General features: G+C 37.6%; 1 protein-coding gene across 1 annotated transcript; it reads left to right on the top strand.

Annotated features, from left to right (window-relative positions):
- The first annotated feature begins 2,516 nt into the window (after positions 1-2,516).
- Positions 2,517-5,313, top strand: LOC145052444 (uncharacterized). Its single transcript, XM_079000267.1, has 3 exons — positions 2,517-2,721; positions 3,631-3,772; positions 4,018-5,313. Exons 2-3 carry the CDS (start codon positions 3,637-3,639, stop codon positions 4,971-4,973), a joined length of 1,092 nt encoding a protein of 363 aa, XP_078856393.1. The 5' UTR covers positions 2,517-2,721; positions 3,631-3,636; the 3' UTR covers positions 4,974-5,313.
- The last annotated feature ends 11,666 nt before the right edge of the window (positions 5,314-16,979 follow it).

The raw sequence follows: 16,979 nt of genomic DNA, 5'->3' as shown, positions 1-16,979 counted from the left end.
ATCGAGGCCTCTCATCTGTTTATTACACACCAACTATCTACCCATATTCTACCCAACATATTAGTAGATAAAATATACATTTTTATACGTAGTTTCAAAACCTGTATAGCATGCTCAATCAAAACATTTTTCACATAACAGATGAGGCACACACACATAACACATATTTCATTGAGAAATAATCAGATCTATAAGATAGAAGAGAGTGGGTATACATTCACATATATAACAACAAAATATATACACATAGCACGTATTTTATATAAAATACTTCATAATATTGTGTTGGAATGAAAGTAACTACACACTCACTTGATCAGAAGATGATCGGGCAGCACTACGGCTTGCAGAAGAGGTGTTTCTCCGTAGATCTGGAAGATCTTCACAAAACCGGGCTCCTCGCGGGCAGCGTCTCGGCTCGGGAATAACGCTCTTCGGGATTCTCGGGGCTTCGGATCTTGCTTCGGGGCTCGGGAATATTACCGGGGCTTCGGGGTATAAACGGCACGCAAAACGAGGCAAAACTTAGAGAGAGAGAAGAGTTTGAACAAGAGAAAATGGCTGAATTCGAGTTCTATTTATAGGCTGAGGGTCTGGGATTACGCGGGGCGTAATCTTAAATTACGCAGGGCGTACTCAGTACGCGGGGCGTACTCGGTTACGCGGGGCGTACTTTGACGTCACTGCATGCGTCGATCTGTGGCATTCGAGTATTGGTCAGACAAGTTGCATCCGACTGAGTACGCGGGGCGTACGCAATTACGCGGGGCGTAATTGACTCGTCGAACTTCTAAATTGCGTAACTTTCGCATACGAGCTCCGTTTTCGACGTTCTTTATATCCACGCGAAGGTCAGACCATACTCTACAACTTTCATTTAGACTCCGTCGGCTAATTTTGACTTTTATTTTTATTATTTATTTTTAGAAGGCCGAGACAGAAAAACTCTGTTATAAATTCATAACTTCTTCGTCTGACGTCCGTTCTCGCCTAACTTTTCATCGTTTCGCTACTAACAACGAGATCTTTGATTCTCATTTAGATTGTTTCGGCTAAAAACCGCTCGATCTCAAATCGAGTATTTGGGCTGCATACTGCTAAGTCAAAACTTAGAAAAATCATAACTTCCTCATACGAAGTCAGATTTGGGCGTTCCTTTTATGCACGCTCTCGGTTTAACGAAATCTACGACTTTCGTTTAGATCGCTAAGGCTAAATATCGCTCTATCTTAAATTCATATTTTACGTCACTCGACGTCGTGCCGGTTCTGTCGCGAAACTTCGACAGGTCATAACTTCTTTGTTATAACTCGGATTTTGGCATTCCGTATATCTCCGGAATCCTTGTTTCAACCACTACAACTTTATGAAAAGATATCGGACTTATCTCACACTTAAATTTTGACGCTTATTTTATTCTTAATTCATTAACTTATAATAATTAAGAAAATAAACACATAAATCACATAATTCACATAATTCACAAATAATACATTTTTATTATTTCAAATTGGGTTACAAAGGTTAACCTAGACTACTACATTGCTAAAGATGGCAAGCCTAGAAACACGGGCGTTACAGTTGCCTTACAACTCCCAATTTGCAACCACCCTTGTGTTTCAAGACGATCGGACTAGAAGAAGAATGGAGCCGAGGGAGCAGCCCTGCGCTGCCGGCCTCCCTCCATTGCCTATGCTAGCGATCCACCAGCACAATCGAACCCTCACTTCTAGCCTCTTTCCGATCATAATAGGCCGACAAACATGCAACTGTGGAAGAAGAGCAGTTGAATAGAGGATCTAGAAGTTGCTGTCATGATGGCGGATAATAGGCAAACGGTGGTGCTCGGATGTAAGGATCGATTTCTGGTGGAAAGGAGGAATTGAGGTATCGATGATTTAAGGAAGCCGCCATATTCTTTAAGGTTAGGGATGTGGGCTTTGTAGGGTTAAACTAATTAAGGAGATATTCATTGAATTATTTTTTACCATAATTAGATATAGGAAGTTTACCATTATACCATTTTTTAATTTATTTAATGATTTATTATTCTTGAATTCTCATTGGTGCATTTAGTCACACATTGTTTGCTAAAAACATTTGAACCTACTATATATATATATATATATATATATATATATATATATATATATATATATATATATATATATATATATATATATTCAATGATGTTTTCACTTATTACTCTGTTTCATTTTCTCAACAACGTATTATTATGTTTATTTGACAATGTTATTATGTTTAATATACATTAAAAAAAAATAAACATATCTCATTTCAAATTTCAGTCTAATAAACAAGTGTAAATACTATATTTTTATTTTGATAAAATGGTATTTCTTGAAAACAAGGAATTCATTTTAGAGAATTTATTAGATATATCGACAATAATGACATGATTTAAAAAATAAAAGAATTCAATTAATAAAACAAAGAGTAAATATTTTTTAATTCGAAAAAAGAGAATATCAATTTCTTAAATATTTATTTTTAGCATGTGCTACGAAAAAGGACTGACCGCCTTTTCTTGACAATTTCGTGTCCGTCTTTTCATCGATTTCTCTCTTCGTTAACCCTAATCGCTAAATTCGATCTCGATTGCTCGGATCGTTCCAGGACCCTCAGATTCTTTCGATTGCCGTTGTTGCCTACCGATTGACCTCTTTTTCAACGCCAGCCGTTACGGAAATCGATTTTTAGGTTAGGGTTTCAATTTTCTGTTGGTTATATATCAGATCTATCATCTGTTTGGGTTAATCGTCCGATTTCCTCTGATTTGTGTATTTCTTTTGGTCGTGATTTTGCAGATCTCGATCTATTTTGTTAATATTATTATTTTGTTCCGATCTAGGGTTTTCGTTTTTGGATACGTTCTTGTCGGTCGATTATATCTGAAATTGAATTTAATCTTAGCAGATCTTGATTTAGAATTTGTGCGAATTATTGATATTTCAATTTTGGGGATCTAGGGTTAGGGATTCGTTGTAAAATTTGGGGTTTTGTCAACGGTCAACAATTATTTTAGCTTTATTTCAATAATAATAATAATCCCTTTTCAGTTTCACGATTCTTTAATTACAAAACATTTTCCCCTTGATTATTTGTCAACTATTTTGGGTTTTCTTGTGTATTGTCTTGGCATGTGCTGATTAAAATTCTTTCTCATTTGTCAGAATGACACTAATTTTATACCTTACCCCTTAAAGAATTGAGTGCCCATTATTATTACTCACAAGTCACATGCTTATTCTCACATTTGATGCACCCCATTAATGTCCATACAAGCTTAATGCTTTTATACGAATCTTGTACTTTTCTAAATTTACCCAAAGGAATCTTGTTTTTCATCGAGTAGCTTCTTGGGATTTAAAGATTCTTATTTCTTGCCACGTCAACATTTGTCTTGTTTGTTCCCATGAGTGAATATTGATGGAGAAAGTTCATCCACTTGTCTTGTCCATTTTTGTATTTGATGTAAAAGTTTTTAAATTTATTATCAAAATTTGGTAGTTGTGGTGTTCTTTATATTGTGTATTGTAACAATCTAATTGTCTTGAAAGGGATCATATTGAATTCATTCAAATTCTAATATGAAAATGCATTTTGCAGTTAAACATGGTACAGAAACGTCAATTGGTTGAAGAGGAGTATGATGTTTCACCAAAACACTTGAAATTGGAAAATAGTTTCCAGTTAGTTTCATCTTTGGAATTTCCTTCAAAAGATGTGCCTCTAAAACCTTACAATTCAGGTGGGTTAGAAAACTAAATGTAGATATTTATCTATCTTTAGTTTTTAGCCACGGGTGTTTTTTTATTATAAAAAAAATTGATTCTTGAAGTCGCAATTATAACTTTAAAAAGGCATATTTGATATTTCCAAACACTCTTTAAGCTTTCTTGACACATTTGCCATGATTCACATTTCTTTTTATCCCTTCAACAGGATATTAAAGTTTGATAGTTGTACTTACTTTTTGTTGACTCATTCTAATAGTCATAGCTGATGAACAAATTTCTCATAATGAGAATGATGTTGTGAAGTCAGAAGCACCAATTCAGCCTGTGGATACGTATTCTCATCTTTTACACTTTCCTCCACTGAAACAAGTCCCTGTTGGACCACAATATCAAGCAGACATTCCAGAATGGCATGGATTTGATCCAAACAACGCCTCCAAAACATCAAACGAGAACAAGTTCATCGGTTCATGCGTCATCCAAATGCCCGAATCAGATCCACCTATCTGCAATGGGGTTGGAAGAAGCCATTGTTGGTGTGAAGATCCGGGGTCTGTTACTTGTGTCCGATTACACATCATAGAAGCGAGAGAGAACCTGAGGGAAAACATCGGCCATGAACGATTCTCAGAGCTCGGATTCTGTAACATGGGGGACATGGTGGCATGCAAGTGGACCGAAGAAGACGAACATTTATTTCACGAGGTGGTGTACTCGAATCCTGTATCATTAGGGCAAAACTTCTGGAATCATTTGGCGGATGCGTTCCCTTCACGCACCAACAGGGAAATCGTTAGCTATTATTTCAACGTGTTTGTGCTACAAAGGAGAGCTGAACAGAACAGATTTGATCCAATGAACGCCGATAGCGATGACGATGAATGGCAGGGAAGCAGCGAGTCATCAGAGGAAGATGAGATTAGTATCGAGAGTCCAGTTTTTTACTATAACGAGGAATCGGAGTTCATCCATGGCTATAATCAAACCCTAATTGATGAAAGTGGAGACAATTCCTGCACATCTTCTGAATCGCAAGTGAGTGAAGTTAACCATGATTTCATGTTGGAGCCTTCGGATTCGAGAGAATGGGATGTGGGGTGTTTTTCATTCCCGAGGAATAAAGCTGATTTTTTGCCGACTGGGAGCATGATTGAAGAAGTATTTGGAGTCGAATCCTGGAAAATTGATGACAACGAAGAAGGCTCAAGCTAAATGCCAAACAAATCAGTCTTCGGTATCCATGGCAGTTAGACACGTGTTACTATAGATTCTGTGTTGTATATTTAACGAATTAGCACGTGGTTAGAGGTAGTAGGTGGTTATTATAAGGTCATAAGGGTTTGCCTTGCCCCTATTTTTGCTGATCCCTTTGAAGAATTCGGGATGCAGTTTTTGTAAATAATTGGCAGAAGGAAAATTACAAAATAGCAAGAAAAAAATTAGAGAAAATAATGATTTTGCATTGTATATTTGTATTGTGTTGGGTTCTGTTGTAATTTGAGCCAAGTATGCTCTAATTTTAGTTCGGTTGAATGGCCTGATTGCCTTAAAATGCGTTATCGAATTGGAATGTATGTTGTTTGACTCATTCGGGTTGGCTCCCCTTCGTTTATATCGTTGCTCTTATCTCTGATCCAACAATATTAACATTATTTTTGGTGTATAAATTAGTTGAAATTATTCAACTTTTATGACCTTATAAAAATCTCGACAAAGTTATAAATCTATTTTTTTTTATTTAAATAATAAGTTTGTTTTAATAATATAACATTTGATGATTTCATTATACAAAAATTAATTTTTTGTTTATATTTGTCTAAGAGGAATATAAACAAGGGCAATTGAGTAATCTAATCCTTATAAACAACCATTTTAATAAAAATAACCAATTTTATATATATATATATATATATATATATATATATATATATATATATATATATATATTATTTTTTATGTTTTTTGGAAAAATGACTACTTGATCCAGAACACTATATTCCGGAACACGAAGATTTGTTCCGGATGTGTGATACAGAATATGACACTTCGAAATATTTATGATCTTGTTCCAGACTGGGTGTCGGTTGGTGGGGATGAGGTGCGGAATCTGGCACGTCGCACCTTCCGTATTGAAAAAATGTATTCCATACTGAAGTCCGGAACGACCGTACATTTCGGAGTGGTGTTCCGAACAGCTAGAATTAGGCGTTTTCTTCCAAATATGCAATACATTTGTGTATTTAATATATTTGTGTGTTCGATACTTTCCACAAACGTTTCAGAATGAATACATATACAAGTTTTTTTCGAGTTCCAGTTTCTAGTGGAGGGCAATGACAGTATATCGACGAATGTATGCAGTATCTTGCTTCAGATGACACATGCTTTGGTGTAGATATAAGTAATGATATCAACTTCGTTGGGTTAGTTACGTTGGTTACTTTCAAGTCCAGGTGACACACTAATCAAATTCGTCTATCTTTTCAATGTCCTGGATCAAAGATAATTATGCAGATTCTTAATGATAGTGGTGTTAGATATTTTCTTAGTTTTGTTACTACTATGTCTCCCAACACACTACAATTGTTTGTTGTTAATAATTTCATAGAAAGTGGTACTAATCGATTTCCCGGGGAAAATAGCTCTAGAAATGGTTCTTCCGGTGCTGGAAATAACAAAATTTGTAATTTATTACCTATGACAACCAACCATATTCTTCTTACAATGACCTTATACATGGGGGTGATTATAAGTCTAAAGGTAAGGTTGTTGTTAATGCTGACCTTATTGTTGATGTTGATGAATCTGTGAGTGATGAGGCAAAACTAACAATGTTGGTTAATGATGGTAATATAATTCCATATGGAGAGCCAGTTGAACATTTTTAGAGTTACACTGAATTTGATGGGGATGATCATTACGATGGAAAGGAGGAAACCGATCACTTACAACCCCAAAATCACAACATGAAAAGTTCCCTTTTTATTTTTCCGATTCTGAAGAAACACAATCCACCCATTGGGGTATGCTTGAACCTTTACCACTGCCCGAATTAGCTCAACAAAATTGTAAAGGGGCCACAACGCATAACTATAATTCCCATATGAAGTTATTCAAACTCTTAAAAAACAATGAAGCACATAAGCTTAAATTATGAATGAAAAGTGTTAGTGAAGGTTTCCAATATAAAATGAAAAAAATATACAAAAGACTTGTTTGAAGTTGTTTGCTATATGGATAATTGTGACTGGCAGATTAGGGTAACAAAACATAGTATTACTGATACATTTCAAGTGGTTAAACTATCGGAGAAACACACTTGATCAAACACACAACTATGTCCCCATCACCAACAAGCCAACAAAAAGGTATTGGGTCACTTCTTGAAGGGCATATTAGCTTATAGTACCAGTAATATTAGCGGGGGAAATAGATACAACGAACTACTTTAAATGACCGTCTTTGTGTACATATTTCATACTGGCAAGCATGGAATGCTAAAATGTATGCTCTAAATCTATTGAGAGGGACCCCTGAAGAAAGCTTTTAAAGACCAACTTTATATTGTTACAACTTGGAGAAGAAGAATCTAGGGACGGTTATACAGTCGAGTGATGACAACAAATTTGAATACTTTTTCATGGCTATCGGTTGCGCGGTAATATATTTCATATACCTACTTCTTTATATTTAATGTCCATACACATGTGTTCATTTTAATTAGATTATTAATAACTTTTTAGGTTCAAACGTTTCAAATATGTTTGCGTCCTATTATTATCATTGATGTCGCACACCTTAAAGGGAAATACTTGGTACCATGTTCCTAGCAGTAGGCCTGGATGGTAATAACCAAATCCTCTGTATTGCATTTGGTGTTGGGAAAACTGAAAGTGGAGAGTCATGGATTTTGTTTTTATCAAGACTCAAAAATTGTATTGGGGACATGCCATCTTTGGCTATCATATCAGATAGAGCCAATTCAATTGATATGGCCATTCAAGCGGTGTTCCCAAATGCATATCACAGACTCTGCTGTCGCCATTTGTTGATGAATATGAGAATAAAGATTGGAAAGCAAGAGAGAACATAGATTTTGTTTTGGGAGGCTGCAAAGGCTTACCGAGAGTCTCATTTCAAAGAAGCTTGAGTAGGCTACGTCGTGCACTAAACGATGATTATCAAACATGGCTAAATAGAATTTGTAGCGAGAGATGGGCAAGGTCGTGTTTCTCTGCGGTTCAGTACAATATTATGACATCAAACAGTTCCGAGTCCATCAATGCATTATCAAGAGACGCATGAAAACTACTAATAACAATGTTGATCGATTTCTTTCGAGTAACTATGCAACAATGGTGGTCCCAACAACATAGTGCTGGAAGTAAGTTTTTCCTTATATTGTAATAGTTCAATGATAATTATAGTGTAATTTACTGTGCATGACAACGTATACGTAAATTTTTGTTATAATTGAATGAAAAAAAATGTTATTGAGTATGTTGAGAAGGTCATCGATAGGAGGATCAACAAATCCTCTGCTTATCGGATATACCATATTGATCAAAGCAGATATGAGGTGACTGACCAAATGAAAAATGGTATAGTAAACTTGGAAAGTCATTACTGTACGTGTAGTAAATGGAAATTGTCGGGTATACCTTGTATTCATGCTATGGCAGTATTCAAGGAACTGAGATATCAACACTGCAGTGGATAGGTGTCATCGTACTTCACAATGGAAACATATTGATCAACTTATAGAGGTTGTGTTTCCTGTGCCAGTTCCAGCTGAATATGAAGAACTGGCTGAAGTCATGGTTGTTTTGCCACCATTGATGGACAAACGACAAGCCGAACGACATAAAAACCATAACCGTATCCCATCCAAAGGTGAAGGTCCGATTCAGAAAAAATGTAGCCGTTGCCAAAGGATCGATCACACAAGCAGAAACTCTGACACTTTGTGACAACCGTCAAATTCTGGTCAATTCAAAGTCAAATAAAGTCAACAAGTCAAACCGTCAACCCAACTAACCCTTGTGTACTAGGGATTACGTTATGTATTTACTAAACAACTCGCTATTCTAATGAGAGATCACAAATCGAAAAGTACGTACATCTAGATCTCCTTAACCTAAAACTGTGGTAAGTGTCGAGCCAAACCGATAAAACAATGTTGCATACTCATCGAGAGTGTGTAAGATCCTTAAACAAGGCTTAACAGGGTTTACGGACCTTGCATTTCGAAGCCGGACACTCAAAAAGGTCACAAACGAAACCGCTCTCAATCGTTTTCACTCAATCTCTTCTTATCAAAAATCTCTCCCAAATCTCTCCAAGAATGTGAATTCTCTCCCAAATCTCTCCAAGATTGTAAAATCTCTCCCAAATCTCTCTTTGTATGAGAAATCTCTCCAAGAATGTGAAATCTCTCTCAAATCTCTCCAAGATTGTAAAATCTCTCCCAAAGCTCTCTTTGTATGAGAAATCTCTCCAAGAATGTGAAATCTCTCCCAAATCTCTCCAAGAATGTAAAATCTCTCCCAAATCTCTCTCCATATGAGAATCTCTCCCAAAATCTCTCTTAAAACCCCTTTCGATTTATTTTTATCATTTGAGGGCATCCCGGTACTTAGTTTGATGAGAAACCACTCAAAGAGGGGAGATAGTTTGGAAAATAGTTCCTTTGGGCCGAAGCCTCTCTATAGGGGCCAAGCCCTCTTGGATCCGAGGTCACTTAAGTCGAGTCCGCTGTCACCTAGCCGCAGCCGCAGCCACCGACCGCAGCCGCATGGAGCAGCCGCATCCGAGGTTCGCTTCTGATTCCCCTGGCTTTGGACCGCAACGCCTTCCTATTTTGACCTCCGCATCCGCACCTCCTTCTCCTCGGACCGCACCCATGCGATGTAAGCGCTCCGGTCTTGGCTGCTGATGACCGAGACTCCGGTCCTAGGCTCCGGATTTCACCCTTTTTCACCCGGTTTTTGATTAATTCTCCATTTTAAACCCGTTTTTAATTATTTTAACGCGAGATTTTCTCCAGAAATCATATTTTATCATATAAGACCCTAAATAATCATAATTTGGGCATATTTTCATAAAAATATTAATTTGAGAATAAAATCTTTTAAGTGGGATCTTGGGGTGGAGTGTGAATCTTGCCATAATATTTGACACAACCACCACCCCATACCCATCCCTTTGACCAATTCTTGTACTCCTCCCCACTCCTAGTCACCTCAAGGCCTTACTCCACTCATTTTCCCAACAACTCACGTCCAAAAGAGCTCCTTCATTCTTCACTTCACACATTTTTCCCCATTTTCTCCAAGTATCAAACATCACTTTTCTCTCAAATTCCCTCACTCAAATTTCGAGATTTAAGGGCTGATCTTCAAACTTTCTCTCATTATTGGTAAGTTTCATCACCCTTATTATGACTATTACACTTCATTTTACACAAATCATTGATTGTTTGCACAAATCCATCATAAATTGTGCTAGACTCTTGAATCTTCAAAGAGATCCTTCAAGTGTTCTTGAGTTGAACACTTCTCTCCTTCAACATCAATCCCCTGAAATCACTCAAGGTGAGTTCATACCCTTACGTTTTCAAGTTTTCTCAAGTTTTTAGGGGGGGAATACAAGATAAAACACCAAGAACATAACTAAAATTTTCTAACAGCTTTCATCAGAAAAGTTGGACTCCATTCACGGACTGTTTTGGACAAATTAAACATTTTAGTTTTCAAAACTGTTTTAGGTACAAGTAGTTCCAGTTCTTAGCTTTAAAATGACTACTTGCACATCTCCATACGATTTTTCTACAATTTATAGTGATTTTTTACAAAATTGCCTATCATTTCAAACATCAATCCGGACCAGTCTATGATTATGGACTTTTTCACACAAGTTAGAGGTCATTAAAATTTATAATAAAAATTATGAAAAAACTAGACTCATTTTCCAAACTCTCAGAATTTACGGATTCTGATTTGCACCTTTAATTATTTTTCTATGAATTTTTTAAAAACAGAATAGAAATGGCAATACTAGAAAAATGTTTTCAATTTCATTTACACCTTGTAACTTGTTGAGCAAGGTGTGTACCTTCATGTAATGATATGTTATTATCATATATGTCATCTTGTCTTATTATATAGACATACATCAGAAAACAAATGGATTCTTACCTCCATAAGTATGGTAAATATATAAATGTTATTACAAGGCTATATCCATTAAAATACAAACATTGGTAAACTATGACAAGTATAGTTTATGCTAACTACCCAAATAAATATTTAATAAACTATAATATATAGGTATAGTTGAGGATTCATTTACATAACAAACACATTATTAAAGGTATTACACATACAAAAGGGTTATTACCACTATGAATAATTATGATAAACTATAATAAGTATAGTTAAGTCCATTATACCCCCACAAACGAACACGCTAGTTATAATCGGTATAGTTATGACATATATATATTACAAACAAAGTGATAAACTATAATAGGTATAGTTTATGTTTCATCTACACTACAAACTTAATTACAAGAAAAGGATTCACCATCACCACCACTTTTAATAAGCTATAATATGCATAGTTCATGTTCACTACCACTATCGCTATTTGATGAACTATGATATGTATAGGTTATACTCACCATCACCACCACTTTTGGTAAACTATAATATGCATAGTTCATGTTCACTAGTCACTATCACTATCCGATGACCTATGATATGTATAGTTTATGTTCACAGCCACTATTACTATTTCGTACATTACACTAGGGTTTGGTTCCGGTTTTTGGATTTAAGTCCACATTCATTTTCGCATTGTTAGTTTTCAGCTATAATTTCTAAGAGTATATGCTAGAGTTTTATAGAACCTAGTCGTGATTGGCTTAACATTGGTGGTTTCGCCTTATTTCCTGTTCTTCGTTTGGTTGTGGGCCTAGGGCAGACCCATTACATTCGACGTTTTATCTAACTTTAATTTTATATAACTTATGTACACAAGGAAATTATAGAAGGAATCTATAGGGAATTCCAGGCTACACTATTTCATAACATAGAAACTTACATTTCACATTTTGAGGAAAATATCGGATTTTCTGGATACATACTTTATCGCCTTTACAAGGAAAACAGTTTATTTCTCAATTTAAAACTCTTATGAACTCACCAACCTTTGTGTTGACACTTTTTCAAAACAACTTGTATTCTCAGGAAATTACTAAACAGGTAAATCAACTGCTTTCGAGGACGGGACGCTAAAGCGATAAACTCAAACTTATTTTGTCATAATGATGTAATTGATTTTGAAACATGTAAACCGACTCTATGATGTAACTCTTTCAATTATATTGATGATGGTTTTGTTTGCTTTCTTCACTATTACATTTGTTGTTATGATACTATACATGAAGTCATCCACCCTCGAACGTTTCCGCCGATCTGGTTTGGGGTTGTGACAGATTGGTATCAGAGCATTGTTTATAGTGAACTAAGTATATCGAACAATATAAGATATACAAACTATAAATACATTGGGACTGAAATTCTATGATTTAACATTTTCCAAATAACTACACTTTTAGAAAAAAATAATTTCTCGGTAAAAGTATGAGCACGTGCACACACACTAGGGTCAGTATCATGGTGGGATGGGACAAAAGTGGTGATTGTTGAACAATACGAGTAGGCTTGGGGACGTATAGTCGGGTCTGGGAATGACATAGCCTGATTAACTATGTCTCACCCAGAAGTGATTAACATATGCCCAGGAATGGTCGTAGGTGTTACAACAAGTCTAAAAACTTACCAACACTACCACAATGAAATACCATAGGGGTATTTGGTGTTATTATAATTACTTATCTGAGAACTAAATAGATTTTTATCAATAGGTCAATAATTGCCTAGTGGATACATTAAAATTATATGTATCCAGGACGTCATAGACTTAGAATCTATGGATCTTTGCTTTACTTCTTGTTCTCGTTGGATTGGGGATTTAGAGTTAGGATCGCTTATTCGAAGGTCTATCCTGTCCCAAATACATATGACTAGTATGCACTAAACAAGGTATTGAAGTACCTGATAAAGATCATCTTATAATTATCTAATTAGTACGTCTACTTAGTTATTCCTTATATTTCCATTTCTCACAAAGATATCATGGCTGGATTCCATCCCCACGACGACCCGTACTACCCCAACCACGACAAAGCTGGATGGTCTGGAGAGGAGCCAGAGAATGATTACCCAATCCTTGTGGATGGTCACCAAGCTGAAGGCTTTGCTGACAGTTCCGACTCCGAACCTGAAATGGAGAACCTACCCCCGATGACCCTTGTTCCGAATCCTAACCCTCGTCCGACTTTTCAAGGCCCGACGCCTCCTTGGGTAGAGTGCTTGGAAACCTGGAGCGAAGAGCAAGACCAACCTAGGCTGTTTAATGGAGACATTCGAATCCTTCAGAATCCCAGACTACACTATTCAAGGGAACCGTAGCATTGTCCAAAAAATTTCCTTACGTTAATGAGATGTAGACCTATTTTCCTCGAACCCTATAAACTAAATTATATTAAATAAATTGCCTCGCATTAAAATTCATTGGGAACTTTCCACGTATTTTATAACCCTGTATTACAAACAATTTACATATGGTAACTCCAAGAAATTCTTAATGTATACCTCCAGGTCGGGTGTAATTAAGGGATAATCGAATTAGAAATGGTGAGTCTGCCTTAGGTCCTGTTCCTCGTTTGGTTGTGGGCCTAGGTCAGACTCATTAAGTTCGAAGGCCTATTGGACCTTAATTGTACACGACTGGTATATATATCAAGTGATTTTAGGAGGGGATTAGGCACGAAACAAATCACAAGTTGCATTTGAGTCACTACCACTAAATTCATTCATAGGGGCTTTGTTATGAATTACATACAAAATACTTTTAAGTCAGAACATAATACATACAAGTCTGGCTTGATAACATCTGACTTGTCACTACTATTAGAAACTTATCGTCTGTTTGTCTCTACCAACTTATGACAGGACTATGCCGCCAAAGAAAAAGTCCAGAGCCTCCGACAGCACAACACCGCCCCCTCCACCACCACCTCCGGAGTTTGATCCTGTGATGTTTCAGGCTGCAGTAATAGCAGCCGTGGCGGCAGCAATGTCGCAAATAGGTACAAATGGTTCCGGCGGTTCCGGATCCGGGAATACTAACTCGAATCAGGGGGACAACACGGGGCGTACTAAGGAGTGTTCTTACAAAGACTTCACGAATGGCAAACCCGATCCTTTCGACGGAAGCGGGGGCGTCATCGCGCTGATGCAATGGTTCGAAAGGACCGAAGCAGTCTTCGAAATCTGTGCTTGTCCCGAAGCGAGCAAGGTCAAGTATGCGGCATTCACCTTCACAAGAAAAGCTCTTACTTGGTGGAACGGCAGAGTTAAGTCGTTTACTCCTGCAGTGGCTAACTCTATAAGCTGGGAGGATTTAAAAGCTTTGATGCTGAAAGAATATTTCCCAAGAGGCGAAAGTGCAAAAACTGGAAGAGGAACTCTGGAACCTCAAAATGTCGGGGACGGATCTCGAAGCTTATACCGCCCGATTCAATGACCTAACACTCCTCTGTCCCGCAATGGTCACACCAGAGGAGAAAAAGGTAGAACGATACCTTTGGGGGCTATCATCCCAGATTCATGATAGTGTATTGGCCTCAAGACCAACTACCTTCTACAGCGCCAAGGAGTTGGCACAACAACTCATCGACCATCGTGCCAACCATGACACTACGACAACCACGCCAATTTTTGCTGTTCATGCTGCCACAACCCTCACCACGCCAACTCCCATGAAACAATACGTTGGAACCCTTCCGAAATGTAACAAGTGTAGCTTCCATCACACTAGGGCTTGTAGAGAATTGCATTGCATGAACTGCAATAGGAAGGGGCACACTACCCTTTTCTGTAGGGCACCGGTATGACCCATCAACCAGTTCCCCGACTTTGGAGTAAGCCCAGCCTGTTACAAGTGTGGAGAAACGGGACACTTTAAAAGGAACTACCCAAGTGCAAGAGATGCCAGTGGTGGTGGAAGGGTGCTTGCGATCACCGAAGGAGAGACCACCCCGGAACCCGCAAATATCAGTACGTGTTTCTAACATCGACGTTTAAATTCTAAACTTCTTTATATGTTAAATCTAGCATCGATTAAAGCATGCATAGTAGTAATGCCAAGGATTAAACTGAGAGCATAAACAATAAGAAATTCCAAGGCCGACATGTGACATCAGGCAGGTTATTCCTCACCATAATCAATTTCTTGTACTGCGAAAAGTTTCCCCCATCTTTCCTCCGAATTATTGGATCCCCATTCAAAGTGCAAATTTCGGGACGAAATTCCCTCTAACGGGGGGATGATGTGACAACCGTTAAATTTTGGTCAATTCAAAGTCAAATAAAGTCAACAAGTCAAACCGGTCAACCCAACTAACCCTTGTGTACTAGGGCTTACGTTATGTATTTACTAAACAACTCGCTATTCTAATGAGAGATCATAAATCGAAAAGTACGTACATCTAGATCTCCTTAACCTAAAACTGTGGTAAGTGTCGAGCCAAACCGATAAAACAATGTTGCATACACATCGGGAGTGTGTAAGATCTTTAAACAAGGCTTAACAGGGTTTACGGACCTTGCATTTCGAAGCCGGACACTCAAAAAGGTCACAAACGAAACCGCTCTCAATCGTTTTCACTCTATCTCTTCTTATTGAAAATCTCTCCCAAATCTCTCCAAGAATGTGAATTCTCTCCCAAATCTCTCCAAGATTGTAAAATCTCTCCCAAATCTCTCTTTGTATGAGAAATCTCTCCAAGAATGTGAAATCTCTCTCAAATCTCTCCAAGATTGTAAAATCTCTCCCAAAGCTCTCTTTGTATGAGAAATCTCTCCAAGAATGTGAAATCTCTCCCAAATCTCTCCAAGAATGTGAAATCTCTCCCAAATCTCTCTCCATATGAGAAATCTCTCCCAAAATCTCTCTTAAAACCCCTTTCGATTTATTTTTATCATTTGAGGGCATCCCGGTACTTAGTTTGATGAGAAACCACTCAAAGAGGGGAGATAGTTTGGAAAATAGTTCCTTTGGGCCGAAGCCTCTCTATAGGGGCCAAGCCCTCTTGGATCCGATGTCACTTAAGCCGAGTCCGCTGTCACCTAGCCGCAGCCGCAGCCACCGACCGCAGCCACATGGTGCAGCCGCATCCTAGGTTCGCTTCTGATTCCCCTGGCTTCGGACCGCAACGCCTTCCTATTTTGACCTCCGCATCCGCACCTCCTTCCCCTTGGACCGCACCCAGGCGATGTAAGCGCTTCGGTCTTGGCTGCTGATGACCGAGACTCCGGTCCTAGGCTCCGGATTTCACCCTTTTTCACCCGGTTTTTGATTAATTCTCCATTTTAAACCCGTTTTTAATTATTTTAACGCGAGATTTTCTCCAAAAATCATATTTTATCATATAAGACCCTAAATAATCATAATTTGGGCATATTTTCATAAAAATATTAATTTGAGAATAAAATCTTTTAAGTGGGATCTTGGGGTGGAGTGTGAATCTTGCCATAATATTTGACACAACCACCACCCCATACCCATCCCTTTGACCAATTCTTGTACTCCTCCCCACTCCTAGTCACCTCAAGGCCTTACTCCACTCATTTTCCCAACAAATCACGTCCAAAAGAGCTCCTTCATTCTTCACTTCACACATTTTTCCCCATTTTCTCCAAGTATCAAACATCACTTTTCTCTCAAATTCCCTCACTCAAATTTCAAGATTTAAGGGCTGATCTTCAAACTTTCTCTCATTATTGGTAAGTTTCATCACCCTTATTATGACTATTACACTTCATTTTACACAAATCATTGATTGTTTGCACAAATCCATCATAAATTGTGCTAGACTCTTGAATCTTCAAAGAGATCCTTCAAGTGTTCTTGAGTTGAACACTTCTCTCCTTCAACATCAATCCCCTGAAATCACTCAAGGTGAGTTCATACCCCTACATTTTCATGTTTTCTCAAGTTTTTAGGGGGGAATATAAGTTAAAACACCAAGAACATAACTAAAATTTTCTAACAGCTTTCATCAGAAAAGTTGGACTCCATTCACGGACT

Source organism: Lactuca serriola, chromosome 5, assembly GCF_051521515.1.
Source record: "Lactuca serriola cultivar US96UC23 chromosome 5, Lser_US96UC23_V15, whole genome shotgun sequence".
Taxonomy (NCBI): Eukaryota; Viridiplantae; Streptophyta; class Magnoliopsida; order Asterales; family Asteraceae; genus Lactuca; species Lactuca serriola.
The sequence above is the reverse complement of the archived record's forward strand: the minus strand, read 5'-3'. Positions and strand labels throughout refer to the sequence as shown.